The sequence below is a fragment of the Rana temporaria genome, chromosome 9, assembly GCF_905171775.1.
Source record: "Rana temporaria chromosome 9, aRanTem1.1, whole genome shotgun sequence".
In the NCBI taxonomy this organism is placed as follows: Eukaryota; Metazoa; Chordata; class Amphibia; order Anura; family Ranidae; genus Rana; species Rana temporaria.
In genome coordinates, this window is record NC_053497.1 from 154,959,870 (window position 1) to 154,983,100 (window position 23,231).

The 23,231-nt window shown below is 44.1% G+C and overlaps 1 protein-coding gene across 1 annotated transcript in view; it reads right to left on the reverse strand.

Annotated features, from left to right (window-relative positions):
- The window catches only part of NR5A1 (nuclear receptor subfamily 5 group A member 1), a 365,438-nt gene that overhangs the window by 66,740 nt on the left and 275,467 nt on the right, over positions 1–23,231 (reverse strand). The window contains exon 6 of the mRNA XM_040324867.1: positions 21,840–21,987. Within this exon, the coding sequence (XP_040180801.1) occupies positions 21,840–21,987 (148 nt within the window). The remainder of the gene's footprint in view (positions 1–21,839; positions 21,988–23,231) is intronic.

The window sequence follows — 23,231 nt, forward strand, 5'->3', positions numbered from 1 at the left end:
CAGAATATATTTTCCCCTTCAGGCAGAATCATTGATTGAAGGATTGGAACACTCAGTTCCTTTATTAGGAGCCATCTTTGTTGAATTCATTGAGAATTGATCCTACTTGGGGGATATCATATTAGGAAGGACCTTGAAAGAACCCCTTACAGGCTTGAGGGTCATTTTATGCAATTCTATTACCTACAGCTAAAAAATGCAGTTGTAGCTCAAAATTTCCCTTGAGTATTTCACATTCTCTCACCCCCATTTTTGGTTTAATGCAGCAAGGCCTATGCAGAGAGCATTTATTTCTACATGCTATGCCATGACCATACAGTATAACTTGTAACATATTCCTGAAAGGTGCCAGAGAGGTAGGAGGCAGACATGAGTGACCTGTCTGGTGAGCAATGGGAGATGCACTGGAGGCTGTGCATTCCAGTACCTTACATACAGTGACTATCACAGCTGTACATACTGTTATGAGTACATTACACCCCATTGTTCTTATTTGAAATGGGCCTCCTCACAAAACTGATTTGTCCAAAATGCAACAGACCTTGGTACTCTGATTTACATGCTGTGGTGCTGCCCAAAACTTTATAGATATTGGGAGTCTGTCCTCAACACTATCAATCGGGCGTTTCAAACTACTTCTACTCCTGGCCCAAAAAGTTGTATTTTAGGTATTGTAGATGATGTGGTGGTAGATCAGTTTAACAGGGAATCTGTCTCTAGGGCATTGTTCCAGGCATACAAAATTGTGTTGCTACGCTAGAAGTGCACCTCTCCTCCTTCTCTTACAGAATGGGTGGAACATATGGGAATTACCCCCCGATTTGAATGGGTCATTTATCAGCATAGGGGATACTCAGCTAAATCTGATGGGGTCTGGGGAGGATGGCTGGATATCCCTGGCTTAACTCCTACTGATCCGGTCTTGGACATATTGTTAGGTTTATGCTCACGAACCCTTTATCAACGTACACTACTGTTTATAGGCTTAGTTACTGGGAAGCATGGTACCTACATGTATGGACAGGGAATGGGGCTTGTCTGGGTTCATAACTCTATCATTTACAGTTTGCTGTATCTCTGAAACACCATTGTAAGAGTCTTGTCTCTTCTATGTACTGAGCGTTCTGGAATGTATTTTTGGATTTATCCCAATAAATTTAAAAGTTGTTTTTGGACCTCTTAGCAGTGGGGTGACACTTTAAATTCAACTTCTGTTAAAATAGAAATAAATAAAAAATTAAAGCACTCCCCCTTTTCAGCACCCCCCCCTTTTCTCCATGCTTACATGCAAATGTAAATACACATGTAGGTCCCACATACATAAGTGAACAGTGATTCCCACGACATGCTTGAGGTATTGCCAGGAACATCAGAGTAAGAGCAATAATTACACACTTGCTGTGTAACTCTAAATTGGTAACCAGTAAAGGCTTTTAAGGCATTGCCTATTGATAATGTAATGTACCATAGTTTGTCACAATTCCATGAGCGTGCACAATTTTAAAGTGTCACATATTAGGTATCCATTTAGTCGGCATAACATCATCATCAGAGCTTGTGAACATCAGAGTAAGAGCAATAATTCTAGGGCCAGACTTCCTGTACAACTCTAAGGCCCCGTACACACGACCAGTTTCCTCGGCAGAATTCAGCTTCCGACCGAGTTTCTGGCTGAATTCTGCCGAGGAAACTGGTCGTGTGTACACTTTCGGCCGAGGAAGCCGACGAGGAGCTCGGCGAGGAAATAGAGAAAATGTTCTCTATTTCCTCGTTGTTCTATGGGAGCTCTCGCCCCACCGAGCTCCTCGGCGGCTTCAGTGCTGAACTGGCCGAGGAACTCGATGTGTTTGGCACGTCGAGTTCCTCGGCCGTGTGTACGAGGCCTATAGGCTTTTAAAGCATCTCCAATGGAGATTTGTAGGTAACATAGTTTGTTGCCATTTTATGGACATGCAAAATATTAAATCTTGAGGTACTTGGTATCTTTTTTCCTGGCATAACATAGTTTTTTGTTTTTCTTTCAGAAAACAGGATATTATATTGTGTGTGTTTGCACTAAAATGTATTTAATTGTATTTTCTTCTCAAAATTTGCATTGGACAAATATCCTGCAATATAAAAAATTGCTAACATCATTTTATTCACCAGGGCCTCTGCTTTCAGAGAATATATAATGTTTGTGGGTTCTAATTAATACCTTATATGTATCAAAAGTATGTCAAAATTGGGAAGGAAGGGAAATAGTCAAATACAATGACCACCCACACAGAGAAATGGAAAGTTGTGGGAGGTAGGAGGGCATCGGGCAACCTTTTTTAATAAGTAAATATTTACACTTGCTGATAAGAGAGGTGCTCAGGAGTTGGGGACCCTGAGGCACAATTGGAAACTGTCAAAGGTACCTACCTAATCTCTTTTTAAACCTTTTAAAGACAGGTCTACTTTAACCACACAGCCACACATTGCTAACAGCTTAATTTATAAATAGTAAAGCAGTGCCAAATAAATTAAGAATATTAGCAAATCTTATTTTTTCAGATTCCAGAATAATTGTATGCATATCTATCTTATGAAAAAATAAACAATTCTGGTATAGGTATATACAATGGATGCAATCTATTCTCCGGGAAATGAAAAAAACATTTCTGCAGATTGTTTTACTAGTTTAGAGGCAGCCTGATTTATGCTAATTAGGTTTAACTTTTTTCATTCTTTGATAAATCCCTCCTTAGTATGAATTACACTACATGGACAATATGTACAAACTTTAGCATGCTCCTATCCAAACTAAAAAAAAAGCACAAATACTTGTTTTAATCACCGACATTTCAGCTCTGCTGGTCTCTGAGGTTGGAAGAATGTGACGGCAACCACACAGTTACACATCTGAGTCACTTCTGAGCTCAATTATTTGTTTTCATTTTCTTGATAACATTACAAACGGCTACCCCAAGACTGGCTATTTAATTAAAACTTAGTGAGTGAGCTATCACATACTGTCAGAAAACTCAGTTTAGACTTCATGGTGTAATCAGCTCTCTCTCCTCCCCCAGCACTGTGGTGATAAATCGTTAAGTTTTTTTCCCTTGCTGCCTTTGGATTATATGAAGCACTATTGTTAATATATTTAGATATTATTTTTCTTCAAGGGCACTTTGCACCTGTATAAATGTAATAACGGAGCTTCCACAATAGTGGAAGAATTGACCATCTGGGACATATTTCCATGGCAGTATCTCCATTCTGTTGGGCCTTGTTTACTGCAAGTGGGACCCCTCCACTGAAATTAATCTATCCCTGCTTAATGTTATTGACTTTATTTTTGAACAGAAATGCAATCCAGTCATTTTCTCTAATGGTATTGTAGAATTTGGGGTGGTAAATGAATTCCCAACAGTATCACTGATCAAGGCTGACAACCTCCAATTGGGTGCTCAGGCTTATCATGCTGATAAAGATACACAGCATGGGCATGGTTTGGCCGTGGCCAAGAATGGTGCTCTCTCACAGCAGGGAGAAAGACAGCAACTCACAGATGCATCTGCATCCACCAGAGCCCAGCTCAGGGAGGCACACCGCTCTTCTCTGGCTAGGCACTCCCTGGATCTCCCTTTAGATGCTGAAGAAGACACCATAGAGATCCTCCTCCCTTCCAGAGAGATTTCTAAATGCTCAGCTCCTTCTCCCTCTGGCTCTCCAAACATGAGGGCATGTAAGTAAAATGAAGCAGCAATGGGACACGTATGCAGGGGAGGATGGTGCAGCTGGGGGCACAGACACACTGGCTGCACTTCCCACCTCAGACAATCCTGCCTCAGAGCACTCACTGAAAAACATGTTCCTCCCCCTAAAGAGAGATTTACATTTTCATAAATCAGTGATGTAGATACAGGGCCAGATTCACATAGATTAGCAGATCTTTAGATCCGCGTAATCTATGTGATTTACGATCCGCCGGCGCACTTTTGCGAGGCTAGTGCTGTATTCACAAACCACTTACCTCGATACTTGCACCGGCGGATCGTAACTCCCCCGGCGGAAGAGCGTGAGCGTAACTTGCGTAACTTGCGTCGGGAAGAATTATGAATCGGCGTACGCAAACAACTTTAAAATTTAAAACTCGGCACGGGAACGACGGCCATACTAAACATAGGATACGCCACAGTTACCCGTGCTATAGCAGGGGTAACTATCCGCCGGAAAAAGCCGAACGCAAACTACGTGAAAAAAAAGCGATGGGCGGGCGTTCGTTACTGAATCGGCGGTTCTCCTCATTTGCATATCCAATGCGTAAAAAACCGAGGCGACACCTAGCGGCCGGCGGGAGATTGCAGCCTAAGATCCGACGGTGTAAGTCACTTACACCAGTCGGATCTAAGGGAGATCTATGCAGAACTGATTCTTATGAATCAGTCGCATAGATTCGACCATCGGATCTCAGAGATACGACGGCGTATCAGGAGATACGCCGTCGTATCTCTTTGTGAATCTGGCCCACAGTCTCAAGTTGATCATATTGGAGAACATACCTCACAACTAGAGCAGCAGATGTCTGAATGCACAACAGCACATAATGAGCTAGTTGATGCTCACATGGATCAGGAAGAAGAAATTCCTGCAGGGAATCCAGCCTTGCACGTCACCCCCCCCCCCCCTGCTGTCTTCTGGGAAACACTGTTCCCAGAAGAGAGCAGGGACCATGCGCAGTAGGGAATCGGGCAGTGAAGCCGCAAGGCTTCACTTCCTGATTCCCTCACCGAGGATGGCGGCGGAAGCAGCCGAGGACCGAGCGATTGTTCAGCCTCGGCTGCTGACATCACGGGCGCGCTGGACAGGTAAGTGTTTATTTTTTCAAAGTCAGCAGCTGCAGTATTTGTAGCTGCTGACTTTTAAAAAAAAAAATCGACTGAACCTCAGCTTTAAGCAACTACACAAATAGAGGCTAATGCCTCATGCTTCTCCACAAAGGCCACTGCGCTTCTTCCAGAATCCCCTCAAATTGGGCAACAGTAGAACGAGCTTGACTGGTTTCTTATTTGTCCTCTCATCCTCACTGAATTCTCAGAGCGAGGTAGACTACACTTCATGCTTGGTTCCCCTCTGTGACACAGCACCAATCCTGGTTTATGTCTGCGCCCCAGACGAGTTGTGTGCTACGCACACCTAGGTGTTCCTGTATGTTTTCCTTATTTTGTTGTTTGCTCTTAAAGGGGTTGTAAAGGTAATTTTTTTCCCCTAAATAGCTTTCTTTACCTTAGTGCAGTCCTCCTTCACTTACCTCATCCTTTGATTTTGCTTTTAAATGTCCTTATTTCTTCTGAGAAATCCTCACCTCCTGTTCTTCTGTCTGTAACTACACACAGTAATGCAAGGCTTTCTCCCTGGTGTGGATAAAGCCTCTTGAGGGGGGAGGGGGCAAGCAGGATTGTCAGGATGCCCACTAACACACAGCTCCTTTCTCTATCTGCAAAGTAGAGAGTGTCCTGACTTGCCTGCTCGCCCCCTCCCCACTCAAGAGGCTTTTTACACACCAGGGAGAAAGCCTTGAATTACTGTGTGTAGTTACAGACAGAAGAACAGGAAGTGAGGATTTCTCAGAAGAAATAAGGACATTTAAAAGCAAAATCAAAGGATGAGGTAAGTGAAGGAGGACTGCACTAAGGTAAAGGAAGCTATTTAGAGAAAAAAATGTACCTTTACAACCCCTTTAAGTTTCACAGTAACTCACCTTCCTAACTGATGATAAAAGACCTATGTACAAGTTGACTCAGGCCTCTTTCTCTCACAAGGTATTGCAAGATGTTAATTATACTCATGCTACAAACCCTATCATGGTTACAGCATGTCCTCATACAGCAATATATGCCTTCACTATGCCAATTAAAATCAGAACTGTAAATGCCAAGGGACTTAATAGTCCCCAAAAGAGGGCTATGCTCTGGAAAGAAGCTATATTACAAAAAAGTGATATATTATGCGTGCATTTTCTTAACATTAAACCCCCATAAATGTCACCACAAAGCCTTTTCGCACTATTTCTTTGCAAATGCCGACAAGAAACGCAAAGGGGTCATGATAGCTATACGTAACACCTTGTCCTTTCAACTTCTACAGGTGGAATCAGACCCCAATGGTAGATTTATTATCCTCTTAGCCATCATTAACAACCAAAACCTCACTATTGTCAATTTATATGCCCCCAATACTCATCAAAAAAAATGGTATACTAGACTCATGAATAAAATCCTCCCACACAAAGATAAAAAACTTGTAATTTGTGGGGACTTTAATAAAATAGTTGATAGTTGCTAAATAAAATAGTTTTTTGAACGGCGACGTGCGTAACGTATTCCCGGAAGTCATAGGAAAAAAAAAATTGAAATTCGACACGGGAACGACGGCCATACTTTAACATGGTTGGTCTAAAGTTAAAGCGGGGGTTCACCCTTAGAGGGCACTTTTCCCCCTTCGCTTCCTGCTCGTTATTACTAGGGGAATCGGCAATTTATTTTAAAATATGTGCAGTACTTACCCGTTTACGAGACGCATCCTCTCCGTCGCTTCCGGGTATGGGCTTCGGGAATGGGCGGTCCTTCTTGATTGACAGGTTTCCGAGAGGCTTCCGACGGTCGCATCCATCGCGTCACGATTTTCCGAAAGAAGCCGAACGTCGGTGCGCAGGCGCAGTATAGAGCCGCACCGACGTTCGGCTTCTTTCGGCTACGAGTGACGCGATGGATGCGACCGTCGGAAGCCTCTCGGAAGAATGTCAATCAAGAAGGAACGCCCGCTCCCGAAGACCCATACCCGGAAGCGACGGAAGAAGATACAGCTCGAAAACGGGTAAGTACTGCACCTATTTTAATATAAATAGCCGATTCCCCTAGACCGAACGAGCAGGAAGCTAAGGGGAGATTTTTTTTTTTTTTTTAAATGGGTGAACTCCCGCTTTAAGCCATGAAAAAGCAGGCTTAACTTTGCGACTGGGAAAAAACGACTTGCGACGACGTAACGCACGCGAGTACCTTCGTGGATCGCCGTAAAAGCTAATTTGCATACCCGACACTGGAAAACGACGCGAACTCCACCCAGCGGCGGCCAAAGTATTGCAGCCTAAGATCCGAAGGCGTACGAAGCCGTAAGCCTGTCGGATCTTAGCCAAATGCCGTTGTATCTTGTTTGTGAATCACAAATTAAGATACGATGCGGCAAATTTGAAAATACGCCGGAGTATCAGTAGATACTCCGGCGTATTTCTTCTGTGAATCTGGCCCTAAAATTCCCTTCCTTAGAAATACATTGGGCAAAAAAATGTTAAACCCGAAAGACACTGCAGACAAATTTAGCGAGTACTACTGAAAACGATATAACCTTAACCACTAAACCCCCGGACCATATTGCTACCCAAAGACCAGAGCACTTTTTGCGATTCGGCACTGCATCGCTTTAACTGACAATTGCGCGGTTGTGCGACGTGGCTCCCAAACAAAATTGGCGTCCTTTTTTCCCACAAATAGAGCTTTCTTTTGGTGGTATTTGATCACCTCTGCAGTTTTTAGTTTTTGCGCTATAAACAAAAATAAAGCGACAATTTTGAAAAAAAATAATATTTTTTACTTTTTGCTATAATAAATATCCCCCAAAAATATATATATAAAAAAAAATTTCCTCAGTTTAGGCTGATGCGTATTCTTCTACATATTTTTCATAAAAAAATCGCAATAAGTGTTTATTGATTGGTTTGCGTAAAAGTTATAGCGTTTACAAATAGGGGGATTTTTATTAATATTTTTTTTTACTAGTAATGGCGGCGATCAGCGATTTTTTTTCGATACTGCGACATTATGGCGGACACTTCGGACACTTTTGACACATTTTTGGGACCATTGGCATTTTTATAGCGATCAGTGCTGTTAAAATGCATTGGATTACTATAAAAATGCCACTGGCAGTGAAGGGGTTAACACTAGGGGGCGGGGTTAGGTATGTTCCCTGGGTGTGTGCTAACTGTAGGGGGGGTGGCCTCACTAGGGGAAATGACTGATCTTCTGTTCATACATTGTATGAACAGAAGATCAGCATTTCCCTCCCTGACAGGACTGGGAGCTGTGTGTTTACACACACAGCTCCCAGTCCCTGCTCTGTAACGAGCGATCGCGTGTGCCCGGCGGCGATCGTGCCCACCGGGCACTCGCACGGGAGTTGGGGCGAGCGGGGGGCATGTGCGCCTCCGGCGGCGCGCACACGCCCCTAGTGGCCTGCGCGAGAGCCGACGTTATATTACATGCTCTCGCGCAGGGGAGCCAACGCTGTAAAACGATGGTGGCCGGTCGGCAAGTGGTTAAGGATCAGGACAAACAGTCACTTCCACCATCTGATGACATCTCCCAATTTTTAGAATCTGTTCATTTACCAACTGTAAATCCAACACAACTTGCTGAACTCTCCGCCCCATTTACTGACCTAGTGATCGAAAAAATTATACAGAACCTCCTGCTCCATAAAGCCCCAGGCCCAGACGGTTTTAGCAATGACTATTATAAAATATTCCACCATAGTCTGGTACCACATCTGGGCAATATGTATAACCAAGTTGCAGACACAGGCATCTTCCCTCCAAAATCTCTTTCAGCACTTATCGTCATGATTCCCAAACCAGGAAAGCCGCATGATGACCTCCCCATCTTGCTTTTAAACTCAGACACCAAAATCTATGCCAAGCTCCTAGCTAACAGGCTCGCCACACTTATTTCCCTTCTGGTTCACAATGATCAGGTCGGCTTTGTAATGGGATGGAAGGCCTCTGACGGCACCAGGAGATATCATACAGTGGTCTGAGCACTGTCGTAGGCCTTCTCTGCTTCAAACTTTGGATGCGAAGAAGGCATTTTGCAGGGTACACTGGGGTTTTCTTTCAGCAGTCCTGTATAAATTTGGCATATTAGGCCAAATTAACTTGGCTATTCAAGCTCTCTATACAGTCCCAAGCACCAGGGTATGGACCTTGGGCCTTCTTTCTAATCCGTTCCAAATTACAAATGGCACCCGTCAGGGTTGTCCCCTTTCCCCCCTCATATTCGCCATCATTATGGAACCTCTTGCCGAATCTATTCAAACTGATCAACTTGAATCGGGAGCTAAAATTGGAAATACAGAGCGCAAAACTTATACATGGATGATGTGCTACTGTCCCTAACAAACCCACAAATGTCCCTCCCTGCACTGCAGCATAAATTAGATAATTTCAGTAGGATCTTGTTATACAAAATTAATCACTCAAAATCTCATATGATCCCAATTTGTCTAGATAGCTACTTGAAAACACAAATTTCACGTGCGTCACGTTTGTCATGGGCACCAACCCCTTCTCTTACATATCTGGGTATTCAGCTGATGTCACCAAGCACTGGAATTCTCTGACATAACAATAAAACATTAGTAACAAAACTGACTAAACTGTGTGAGGATTTCAGAGCTACATTTGCATCTTGGGCCTACTTCAGTTGCTCAATAACCATCTTCCAAAATCATTCCGTCTCTCAGCTTTCTACGCCTTACTCCAAAAGGCGATGAAACAAAATAAAACACCTACTATGGAATTCTGGGAGCGAGAATTAAACATCTCCACATCACAATGGCATGCTTCAACTAGGAAACCTCTTCAAGTATCTAAATGCATATTGCATGTGTAATCAGCCCAAAAACCCCTCATAAACTGGCCAAGATTTCCCCAGATCACTCTCCACTTTGCTGGAGGCAATGTGGTCACAGTGGGCCACTAGTGCATATTTGGTGGCATTGTTCGCAGTTAAAGTGCTTTTGGTCTGAAAAATGTAACCTAATTTTCTCTGTTACCCATATCACCTGTACACCAGATCCTAAACTGGCTCTTCTAGGTATAGGTATCGAACAGTGGCCTGTTTCATTTCAAACATTTATCACCCACACTTTTATTGCGGCCAGGCTCTCTCCAAAACCTCCTATTCTGGCAAAAGTAGTTACTCTACTGAATAATACTGCCATGCAGGAATTTCTTTTTGCTAAAGCACACTATAAAGAAACCACCTTTTGGAGGCATTGGACCCCCTGGCTGCAAGACTACAGATCCATTTCCCTCACCTGAACAAATTTTAAAGCATTCCATAAGATATCAATGATCTTTTAGCATACCTACGTTGATAGAATGTATTCTTAGATGATTCCAGGTACTACCGCACACAACGTTATTGTACCAAAAGGGCCCTCGAGGGCTATAGCTTCTGCTTCTTTACATATGATGCCTGTTGTAATGTATAATATATACACATACTCTTGTTTTACATACTGGTAATACTGCACTTATTTACTTCTGCTAAATTGTTATGTCATCCTTACATATTCAATAAAGAAATAGAATATATAAAAAAAGAGATACACAGCATACTGGAAGTAGTTCCTGCAAGACTCTGGCTTTCCTTATGTCATGTCCATGACTGCAGCATTAAGACCAGTGGAGATTCGTGTTAGGCTCTATTGTGCCAGACTTTTTCTTACACTACATTAAGGATAGCATGGGTTAGGTCCCAAAACCTGGTAGAAAGCTCTCAGCCCCAAAGGGATAAGCCTGCAGGACCTCATTTCACACACAGGGGGGCAGATTCATCAAAGAGATACAACGGCGGATCTCCTGAGTCCAGCCGGTCGGATCTATGAGGCTGATTCATAGAATCAGATTCCGCATAGATCTCCCTTAGATCCGACTGGTGTAAGTGACTTACACCAGTCGAAACCTAGGCTGCAATCTACCGCCGCCGCTAGGTGTCGTCGTTTTTTTTACGCGTCGGATATGCAAATGAGGAGAACCGCCGATTCAAGTCCGTACGCCCGCCCGTCGCTTTTTTTTAACGTCGTTTGCGTTCGGCTTTTTCCGGCGGATAGCTACCCCTGCTATATGAGGGGTAGCTAATGTTAAGTATGGCCGTCGTTCCTGCGCCGAGATTCAAATTTTTACGTTGTTTGCGTAAGTCGATCGGGAATACAGATGGCCGCAATTGACGTAGCCGCCGCAAACAATGACGTCCTAGCGACGTCATTTGGAGCATGCGCACTGGGAAATTTTGCCGGCGGTGCATGCGCAGTTAAATCGGTGCGGGAACGCGCCTGATTTAAATTGTACACTCCCCCTAGCCGCGGAATTTGCATTCCGCCGGGGGAGTTACGATCCGACGGTGCAATTTTCGAGGTAAGTGCTTTGTGAATACTGCACTAGCCTCGCTAAATTGCACCGGCAGATCGTGAAACACGTAGATCGAGCGGATCTAAAGATCCGCTGATCTACATGAATCTGGCCCAGGATCTCCAGAAGCTTGTTAAACATATTTGTAAAAGCCTGACCCAACCTACTGCTGACTATCTTCAGGGATTAGCAAGTTAACATGCAAAGTTAACCCATACTGCTCCTCTGACACAGTCCTTTGGATAACTCAACAAAGTCTGGTCAATGATATAATGTTTGAAAATCCCAGAGCACAACTAAACTAGAAAAAAAAATCTAATCAACAAAAAAGTATAGTTTGAATTAGGCTTTAGGGAATTCATACCTGCATTTACTTAACTCACAAATGTCCAGTAATTAAAGTGGAATTTGATTTACATGCACAATGGACACAAGGTGTAACTCCATTATAATTTGGGTTCTTGGTTCTCTCAGCAGATGTGGATGCAATTGTTAAGATACTTAAAACATAGTGAATCGCTGAAACTTCTAACTCTATAATTACAAAAAAGGGCTAGTGACAAATAAAGGAGAAATAAATCAACTACAGCAACATCATTTTCATTTTGTCACTAAACCAAATTGCATTGGTTTCCCTTAGTACGAAAGTCCATCATTTTATTTTGCATTGCAATGATTTTAAGTTGATACAAAATATGAATCAGTTATACTTAATGGTTATTTTATTTAAAATATTTTTGTAAAAGACTACAATCAGGTAACATTCAGATACTTAACTCCTTGAATTAAAAAATTACATTTAATTATGTATTTTTAATTCATACATCATTAAATGTAATTTTTTAATTCATGGAATTAAAGCGGAGGTTCACCCTAAAAGAATTATATACCATCCCGTCCAGCATACTAGCGTCAGCTACAGTATGCCTTTTTTTTTTTTGCGCTGTATTTACCGTTTAATCCTTCAGTTTCTTTTCAGACTCCCGCGGGGAGTAGGCGTTCCTGTGAAGAGGGGAACATGATTGACGTCCGGCTATGGCGAGTCACGCGTTCCGAAAATAGCCGAAATAGGACTCGGCCATAGCCAGACGTCAATCATGTTCCCCTCTTCATAGGAACGGCTCCCGATCAATCCCCGCATGCCGGCGGTACCCGCGCTCCCCCCCACTCCCAGCTCCTCTTCCCATGGGGCGATCCTCTTTACAGTTGATCAGAAGCTACAATGGTGGGCACAGTGAGTAAAGGCTGCAATCATGGGCAAAGTGAGTAAATGCTGCAATGGTGGGCAAAGTGAGTAAAGGCTGCAATGATGGGCACAGTGAGTAAATGCTGCAATAGTTGGCACAGTGAGTAAAGGCTGCAATGGTGGGCACAATGAGTAAAGGCTGCAATGGTGGGCACAGCCAGTAAAGGCTGCAATGGTGGGCACAGCCAGTAAAGGCTGCAATGGTGGGCACAGTGAGCAGAGGCTGCACTGGTGGGCACAGTGAGTAAAGGCTGCAATGGTGGGCACAGTCAGCAGAGGCCGCAATGGTGGGCACAGTGAGCAGAGGCTGCAGTGGTGGGCACAGTGAGCAGAGGCTACAATGGTGGGCACAGTGAGTAAAGGCTGCAATGGTGGGCACAGTGAGCAAAGGCCGCAATGGTGGGCACAGTGAGCAGGGGCGCAATGGTGGGCACAGTGAGAAGAGGCCGCAATGGTGGGCGCAGTGAGTAAAGGCCGCAATGGTGGGCACAGTCAGCAGAGGCTGCAATGGTGGGCACAGTGAGCAGAGGCTGCAATGGTGGGCACAGTGAGCAGAGGCGGCAATGGTCGACACAGTGAGCAGAGGCGGCAATGGTGGGCACAGTGAGCAGAGGCTGCAATGATGGGCACAGGGAGTAAAGTCTGCAATGGTGGGCAAAGTAAGCAGAGGCCGCAATGGTGGGCACAATGAGCAGAGGCCGCAATGGTCTCATATGCGCTACGCCGACGTAGGCAAATACAGTGTTCACAAAGCACTTGCTTGTAACGTTGCGCCGGCGTAACTTAATGTCGTAGGCGTAAGCCAGCGTAAGTGTAAGTGGGTGTGACCTTATGCAAATGATGGTCCGAGCGTGGAGAAGTGTTTTACGCCCGGCGTATCATGAACGTATGATCGCTCCCATGTGCGCATGCTCACAACTACGCCGGTGCAACTTCCTGGGATACGCCGGCCCACCGGCTTACGCCGAAAGCATAAATACGCCCAGACATGCGCCTGTCCGGCGCAAAAGTACATCCTGTCCCCCCCCCTAAAGCAAGGTACTTTTGCAGAGCGATGGCGGCTGTTGGAAATACAAGCAAGGACAGGAGGAAGAAAAACTTTTCCAAGGAGGAGAAGGCTATCATTATTGCAGGGATAGTCAAATATGATAAGTTCCTCCATGGTGCCCTCAGTTCCCAGACCAGCAAGGCACGGAAGAAGGAGATCCTGAGGGAGCTCAGCCTGCAGGTCAGTGCCCTGGGGAATGCCAACAGGACCCCCGAGGATGTGCAGAAAAAAATAAATGACCTGAAACGTCAGGTCCGTGAGAAGCTGGCCCTTATAAGGAAGCATGCCAGGGGCACGGGAGGAGGACCAGCCTGTAATGTGCGGTTGACCGATGAGGAGGAGCTCATCACCCAATGCCTGCAGTGTGAGCAGGTGGAGGGCATGGAGGGCTTCGACTCTGGTGACCAGTCCTTGAGTTCAGGTAAGTGTGTTTAATCTCCTATCCGGTGTGTAGCATGTGAGGGGGTGGAAGGGAACATGTGACAAGTGTGTGGGTCCACCAACATGTGAATGTTTTGTGTCATCCACAGATGTTCTGGAGGGAGCTGGGCCGTCGTCGGGGTGCTGGGCGACCCACGCCATCCAGGGATGAGATTGCCCATACCTCACCTCTTGAGGAAGTAGAGGAAGAGCACGGGAACCTGGAGGAAGTGGTCTACCTCATTGAGGAGGCTCCCATCATCCCTGGTCCCTCCCAACCCTCCTCCCTCATCAGGGGACCCCCTCACCATCCTCCTCCATCAGAGGAAGCCCCCTAACCCTCCTCCACCATCAGGGGAAGCTCCTCAAGGGCTTCCCCATATACACAGCCCCAAGCCTCTCCTGCCCCCAGGAAGGCCACCCGCAAAACCAGGGGTGTTCCTGATGCAATACAGGAAAATCTGGCCAGGGATCAGGCCCGCCAGACCTGACATATGGGTGCTGTTGCCCAGGACGTGTGGCGTGTCGCAGAGAGCCTGGCATCCGCAGCACAGATTCCTGACAGTCTTCAGGGTATCAGCGGGAACTGTGCTGCGATAGTGACCTGCATTGGTGAGCTGCAGGCCACGACCTCACGCCTCATGACAGAGGTGAAGAGCTTGACAGTGGCTGTAAAGGCCAATAGTGCTGCCATCGCGGCGGAGGGGAGGCAGAGGAGGCGCCACCAGTAGCAAACCACCACCCGCCAGCTGCGGATGCAGGCTGAGGCCAACACGGTGCTCACCCGCATTGCCCTGGCGTTGGAGGGCACCTGGCAGACCTGAGGATGAGCCTGCTCCGGATGCCCCACCCCCCCATCTGAGGCTCCCCCCAGGCAACTGAGGAGCCGGGGCACCAGGCGTAGCCCACGCCAGGGCAATCGATTCCCTTTTTTGTTTATTTCTGCTCTGGTGAAGAGCCTTTTTTGTTTATTTCTGCTCTGGTGAAAAGCCTTTTTTGTTTATTTCTGCTCTGGTAAAGAGTTTTTTTTTTGTATTTATGCTCTGGTAAAGAGCCTTTTTTATTTTTTTATGCTCTGGTGAAGAGCCTTTTTTTATGACTGCACATGGTCAGTTGTGCAGGCTACAGTGTGACTGGTGTGTGAATGTGGGGGTGACATACCTGCCAGTAAGGTGTGTCACCCTGGGTCGTCGGGGAGAAGTTATCCCCACGAACCGTGTGAATGTGGTATGAATGGACAGCGACACCATTGGGGCCTTGGCGCTGCGTTGCTGCTCCCAAGTCCTGCATGGTGGATTTGGGCCAATACAATGTGAGGTGGATGTGGTGTGTGTGAGCTAGGGACCACAGGGGTGTGCATGAGTGCATTCTCCTTGTGCCATGATGAATGTGTGTGTTTAACGTGCAAAGATGCGTTCCACGAGGCAACTCCTGACTGCTGTTCCCTCAGCAGATGGGGTAGCCTTGAACAGGGGGGGACTGTCTGGTTGGGGGGTCAGGTCATCACATATGTCAATCTCCAGGCCCTTTCTCATGGCGTAGTTGTGAAGCACACAACATGCACCGATGATCTGGCACACAAAATTTGGGGAATACAACAGGGTCCCCCCGGAATTATCCAGGCATCGGAAACGGGACTTCAGGAGGCCAAATGTGCGTTCCACCACTGCACGGGTACATATGTGTGCATCATTGTATGTTCTCTCTCCTCTGGTTTGGAGATCCCGGTATGGAGTCATGAGATGGGGCCCAAGTGCATATGCAGAGTCACCTGGAAGGGAAAAGACAGGAGGATGTTAGCCATGCATGTGCCCCTCGTGATGTCTGCATCATGGGGCATGGACAGTCATGCCTGACTCGCTGCTTTGACGGTATATGTAGCTGTCGTGGCTGGACCCTGGGTGTTTGGCACGGACGTGCCATGTGAGGCATTGGGCATCGGCTATCACCTGTACGTTGATGGAATGCCAATGCTTACGATTGCAGTACATGTGCTCTGTGGCACGGGGGGCCATAGTGCCACATGTGTGCAATCAATGGCCCCCACGGTGCGTGGGAATCCTGCAATTGTGTAGAAATCCGCCTTGCCTTCTGCCGCAGATGCTCATGGGTGGGTTTGATGATGTGGTGGGACATGCGTCTGAGGATTGCGGGGACAACCTGGTGCACGCATCTGCTCATGGTGGATTGTGACATCCCAGCCACGACTCCACTTGTTCTTTGAAAAGATCCACTTGCAAGGAAATGCAGTGTTGCCAGTACCTTGACCAGTAACTGCATTGCATGTGAGCGTTTTGTCTTGCTGGTGATGTCATCCTGCAGGGCTGTGGCTATTTCCAAGAAGACAGCAGGGCTGATTCTGAAGATGCGATACACCTCCGAATCCCCCATGCCAAAGACGTTCATGCCCGTGCGGTATATCCTCTCCCGTGTGCTCCTACATGCCTGTGGACGCAGTAGTAGTGCTAGGACCACGGCTGCCCCTGGCATGTTGGCATACAGATGTGTTGTCCTGCAAGTGTGATTGCTCAGCTCGTCCGTAACGGTACTGCTGCAGCTACTCTCCAGCTGACTTGTGCAAGTCTGGTGCAAAGTTACCCCTGCTTTATGAGGGGTAACTTTAGGCCAGGTGTACAACTTAAGCGCACCGCGCATAGCCTGCGCCGGGCTTGCGTACTTTCGGGAATCGGCGTATCTCCCTCATTTGCATATTTGCATAGGAAATCAATGGGTGCGCCAGATGCGTTCAGCGTAAATATGCGCCCACGATACGACGGCGGAGGAAAGTTACGTCAGTCGGGAGAATCCTATTTTCAGGCGTATCTAGTTCTGTGGGTACGGCGCAAAGATACGAAGGCGCACATTTAGACTTACGCGGCGTATCTCGAGATACGTTGGCGTAAGTCCTACGTGAATCTGGCCCTATCTATCTATCTTAGAAAAATCTCTTTGACAGGTTTACTATGTATTTGTGACCCCCCACTCCTGTATTCCTGGGAAGCCAACTGTGGCACATTTGCAAAGTTCTGAGACATAATTATTACTGAAGATGAGACACATTTTCACTTTAAACACATGCACAAATAAGTGACCAGGGCAGGGTTTGGTGTGTAACTAATTTATTATTTTTGGAAACTGGAAAGCTATTCGAATTCGAAAACTTTTGGAATTTCCAAAAAGGATCAAATAGAATAGAAAATAAAGGAATAAAATGAAAATTATATTATATTTGAAAACTATTCACATTTGAAAATGATTTGAAAAGGATTCAAAAACTATTTAAATTTCGTCCAAATTCGAATTTCGTTATTTCGGATTTGTTAACATTAGGTACTATTCTAATTCAGAAATTCGGATACATCTGGATTTTTGAATAAAGAAAATTTGTCCAAATTTTAAATTCTTAACGAAACGAACCGCACATGTCTATCTGTAACCTTGTAATAGATCTGTTGCATAATCTGCCTTGCTGCTCCTATTAGGGAAGATACAGTACAACGCTGATGTCACTACCTTCTTTGTCTTATGGCAGGATTGATTCTAGTGGAGTTTTTTGTATGCAACCTCTTGGTATTGTTTGTCTGTTTTTAATTAATACATCACCTGGATTACATGCATATGGAGCCTTCTACTTATTTTACATGTGTACCAGACAGGTACTGGAGTATCAAGCGTCTGAATGGGAGTGGGACAGGTTTTCTTCTCTCATCCCGTATGGGGATACTTCCACACACATGCAAGCTTTGACCTCCTTCATCTTGGGGTCCAACTATTTGGTAAGTGGCCCTATGCTTTTGATGGTCGAATGTGTATTGGATGAAACATTTTATTATTTACTTTGGAAAATTATTCACTGAATTTGTGGTGGCTAATTTAGAATTACTTTGCTGTGTCACAGAATTGATAAATATCCTAAAATAAAAAAAATAAAAAAATGAATGCCCTTATCCTTACAACATACGTTAGTTTGTTTTTATTTCATATACTCCTTTACACAAATTAAAGCTGGTGTGAAAGTTAAGGGAGAAGATAAGAATGGTATGCCATGTACACAGAGAAGATGCAAGCAAGCTCAAGCAAGAGAATTTGGTTCTTGAGCCAGCAGTGGACTGCTTAACCTCAACAAAGATGACAGTACGAGTTAAGTATATGAATGTTACTTAGTATTAGCATTTTACAAAAATGAATAGGGTGAATGATGAGCGCAAAAAATTAATAAATGGTGCACATAATAAAAAATAATAAATAATTAAATGTGAAGCGTCCAATGTGAAAGAGATCTCTTATACAAAGAGAAAAACAATACACCAAGGTAATAAATTCATAAGTGAATCCCTGTTATAATTAATGAATGATACCCAAATATATAAATGAATAAAACGTCCAAATATAAATAGACAATCCTCTATGATAAGAGGAAATGAATACCCAAATGTGGCAAAGTTCATAGCAAACAATCACTATGATGATATGAGGGGATGTGATCAAAATGTCCCAAATGATGATAATCAATCCGTGCACATGTGTTGAAAAAATCCTTGTGTACAGCTGGGCTCACAGAGCGCTTACCTCCATATTATGAAAAACCAGCAAAGTATATCCTCGGATGGGGTCAGTCCCAGAGACGAGTGCCTCCCCGACTTCCTCCTCGCTGGATCAGCAGCCACGGTCCTATGGATCCTTGATGTGAGTGTCAGGCAGAGACAGCGTCCTTCTCCCTGTGTTTACGATTGCGGTCTTCACCAAAATGGCGGCTCCGTTTTGCACATACACTAAAGGTGTCTCCAAATGGATAAAAAGACTGAAAACAGCAAATCAGCTTCTTGGAATCTGATGATAGAGCTATATCATCAGATTCCAAGAAGCTGATTCGCCGTTTTCAGTCTTTTTATCCATTTGGAGACACCTTTAGTGTATGTGCAAAACGGAGCCGCCATTTTGGTGAAGACCGCAATCGTAAACACAGGGAGAAGGACGCTGTCTCTGCCAGACACTCACATCGATGATCCATAGGACCGTGGCTGCTGATCCAGCGAGGAGGAAGTCGGGGAGGCACTCGTCTCTGGGACTGACCTCATCCGAGGATATACTTTGCTGGTTTTTCATAATATGGAGGTAAGCGCTCTGTGAGCCCAGCTGTACACAAGGATTTTTTCAACACATGTGCACGGATTGATTATCATCATTTGGGACATTTTGATCACATCCCCTCATATCATCATAGTGATTGTTTGCTATGAACTTTGCCACATTTGGGTATTCATTTCCTCTTATCATAGAGGATTGTCTATTTATATTTGGACGTTTTATTCATTTATATATTTGGGTATCATTCATTAATTATCACAGGGATTTACTTATGAATTTATTACCTTGGTGTATTGTTTTTCTCTTTGTATAAGAGATCTCTTTCACATTGGATGCTTCACATTTAATTATTTATTATTTTTTATTATGTGCACCATTTATTAATTTTTTGCGCTCATCATTCACCCTATTCATTTTTGTTTGTTTGTTGTTATTACAATTTAGATTCAAGCAGCATTAATTTTTCACTTAAACTTTGTTGTTCAATTTTCCACCCCTCACTTTGGAGTATTGGCTAGCGCTTTAGTTCCCCCCCCTGCATTTGTATAGCATTTTACAGTCCTTGTGCAGCAGGGCTAGAATATGAGCAGAACAAGCAGGGTAGGGAAACACTTTAAAATACTCCTAACAAACTGAACATTTGATGCTTGAGCTGTCAATCATAAGGCCCATTTGTAGTCACATGCTGTAAGGAGGCACTTGCTGAAACCATCTGCAGGTATCAACTTTTTCAGGAATTTGTAGGAACCTCAGGAAATTTAGGAAGCACATGTGCACATTGGTGTAGCGTACGGATAGGTATGTACAATCACCACACGGTACCTGCAGTGCAGTTAACCTTTTACTTATAGCTATATGGGTTTACTTTAAGTACCTAAAGGTAAATGCCATAGCAAAACAGGATCTAAAATCAGCCAAATCCAAAATCCATTCTACCACCCATTATAACATATCATAGCATATAAACATACAACAGAGTCACCAATTGTCCATGATTTCCAACATCTCAGGACAGTCAGGAATAGGGATGAGCTTTGAGTTCGAGTCGAACATTGCCTGTTCGGCGAACAACAAACAATTTGAGGTGTTAGCGGCAAATTCGAAAAGCCGCGGAACACCCTGTTAAAGTCTATGGGAGAAATCTAAAGTACTAATTTTAAAGGCTAATATGCAAGTTATTGTCCTAAAAAGTGTTTGGGGACCTGGGTCCTGCCGCAGGGGACATGTATCAATGCAAAAAAAAGTTTTAAAAACAGCATTTTTTTTCGGGAGCAGTGAATTTAATAATGTTTAGAGTGAAACAATAAAAGTGAAATATTCCATTAAATGTTGTACCTGGGGGCCTCCACGGCGACCGCAGACTGACTGAGCTTGTACATGGTACCACTCCACGGGTGGATGTGATTCTGATACACTGGGTGTTTTTTTTTTTCCTTTTCTTTTCCCCTCTCCGTATTATAATCTCTGCTGTGGGTTTGCTGGATATAGTTTACTGTCCCTTGGGATTCGACTGAAGAATTTGATACTTGGACATTTCAATTGAGCGGGAGCCACTACTGCACTAGGTTGTTTGTCTGTTGTTGTGTTTTGTTATTTTTTCTCTTGTAAACGTGCTACGGCTGTATGTTACTAATGTTGGAAGCAGCCTATGGCCAGCTGGTACTGACTCCTGCGTGGGTCTAGTCCCAATGCCGTGGCAGGTTAACTGTTGTGGTTTGTTTGTATGTTTTATACTCAATAAAAAAAAAATAACAAAAATAAAATAAATTGTACCTGGGGGGATGTAAAGTAAGCATGTGAAAAAGCACATGTTTTCCGTACTTAGAACTGTCCCTGCACAAAGTGTCATTTCTGAGAGAAATAAAGTCATTTAAAACTGCACTTGCGGCTATAATGAATTGCCGGCTCCCGGCAATTCAGAGAGGATTCATTCATAAAAATAAAAACAATAGCGTGGAGGTCCCCCCAAATTCAATTATAAGGCCCTTCAAGTCTGGTATTGATATTAAGGGGAACCCCGCCGTCAATTTAAAAAAAATAATTGCATGGGGTTCCCCCAAATATCCATTCCAGACCCTTCAGGTCTGGTGTGGATTTTAAGGGGAACTCCACCCCAAATAAAAAAAATGGCCTGGAGTTCCCCCAAAAATCCACACCAGACCCCTTTTCCGAGAACGCTAACCTGGCCGGCCACAGAAAAGACTGGGGGACAGAGTATGGCCCCCCTCTCCTGAACCGTACCAGACCACATGACCTCAACATGGGGAGGATGTCCCCATGTTGATGGGGACAAGGGCCTCATCCCCGCAACCCTTGCCCGGGGGTTGTGGGGGTCTGCGGGCAGGGGGCTTATCAGAATCTGGAAGACCTCTTTAAAAAAGGGGACCCCCAGATCCTGCCCCCCCTATGTGAATTGGTAATGGGGTACATTGTACCCCTACCATTTCACGAAGGAAGTGTAAATAGTCATAAAAAACACACACACTGTAGAATAAAGTCCTCTATTAATAAAAACATTTAAAATAAATCCAGCGGTGGTAATCCACTCGGTCCCTGCTTTAGGACAATAACTTGCATATTAGCCTTTAAAATTAGCACTTTAGATTTCAAACGTTCGAGTTCCATAGACTTTAACAGGGTTCTAAAGTTCACACGAACATTTGATGTGTTCGCAAGTTCTGGTGTGTACCGAACAGGGGGGTGTTCGGCTCATCCCTAGTCAGGAACTGATTTAAATAATTTTCCCTTAGGACTTAAGAGTAGTTTTTGCCAACTGTACTCCAAGTACATATTTCCAGAAAAGAAAAATATTCTGCACTCACCGAGACTGAAGAGTATAAGAAATTTCAGGCACACAAACTCCTGTCTGTCCACCTGCAGGGAATGTAGGAGAATGACTAGCTCCTGTGCTCTAAGAACCAGATTATTCAGAGTGGATCCAGCCTGGGCTGCAATGGCTGACAGTTCAATCTAAAAAACAAAAGAATACATGAAAAAAGAAACACCTCTGTTACTTTAAACCAGCTAAAGAATATTTTATTGCTCGCATCACCTAAATATTTAAAAGAGAACTGCAAATAGGTTAAATCTCTATCAGGTTTTCTGTACTTTCAGAGAATGTAATGGACCCGATTTATTAAAGTAATTAAATAAATACAGGGATAGATGATTATGAAAAGCTTATATGACAGGCTCACACAAGCACACAGATGTGCACATGTCTAAAGTGAATGCAATCTATGAATGTATCTAGAAAATTGTACATTTCTGTTCAGTGTATATGGTGCAGCCTTAGTTTGCTATGCATGTTGAATTTACAAATAATGTGGAATTTTGTGCATTCTGTAATACCATGCTGTGAATGAGTTTATAATATGGTGCTATGACAACATGCTTTTGGTGTTAGGCCCCGTACACACGACCGAACATGTCTGCTGAAACTGGTCCGCTTCGCCTCATTGGTAAGCAAACACCTTAAAACTGTGGTTGCCCACTTATGAGCTAAGGGGGTCTCAAATGCATCCCCTGACATCACAAAAGGGCTACACATAATGTTCAATGTATTTAATACTTGAGAAGACTGTCAGAAACCACAGACTTAATAGAGGAAATGAGGGTCAGAGAGTGTGGACAGGATACAATGTTGGCTAGGGCTATGCTGAAGAAGACAGTATGAAACTGGGAACATTTTACATGAGGCTAGTAGAGATCAGTGCCATTACGCTAATCAATGTTTCCACTACAAACTGCTGTTGTCTGAGAGCTGCACATCATATGCCAAAGGGCTGCATGTGGTCCGAGGGCCACAGATTGCACACATGGGCCTTAAACTAAAGCAAACTGTGTTTATCTAGGTTGCCAGTGCTTTGATTTTATTGTCTGGTCCCTATGACTACAAGAAATGATAGACAAAAAGGGTCTGTTTTTTTTAAGTTCTGTCAGTTGTATGTGAATACTATAGTTCATCATCTATCTTCAATCTGTATAATATGAATTGAACCACACATTGCTTGGTATGCTATGACTAGTTTGCATAGATCGAATACCATTATTATATTATGCCTCTTGATTATGTAGCACCATTAACTAATTCATGTGATTCCTGACAAGATATACATACAGTAGATGATAATACAAATAGCTTTTATTAACATAAGCAAATAGATTTTCTGTTAATTGAATAGAAAATTGATATGTACATTTTTGTTAATATG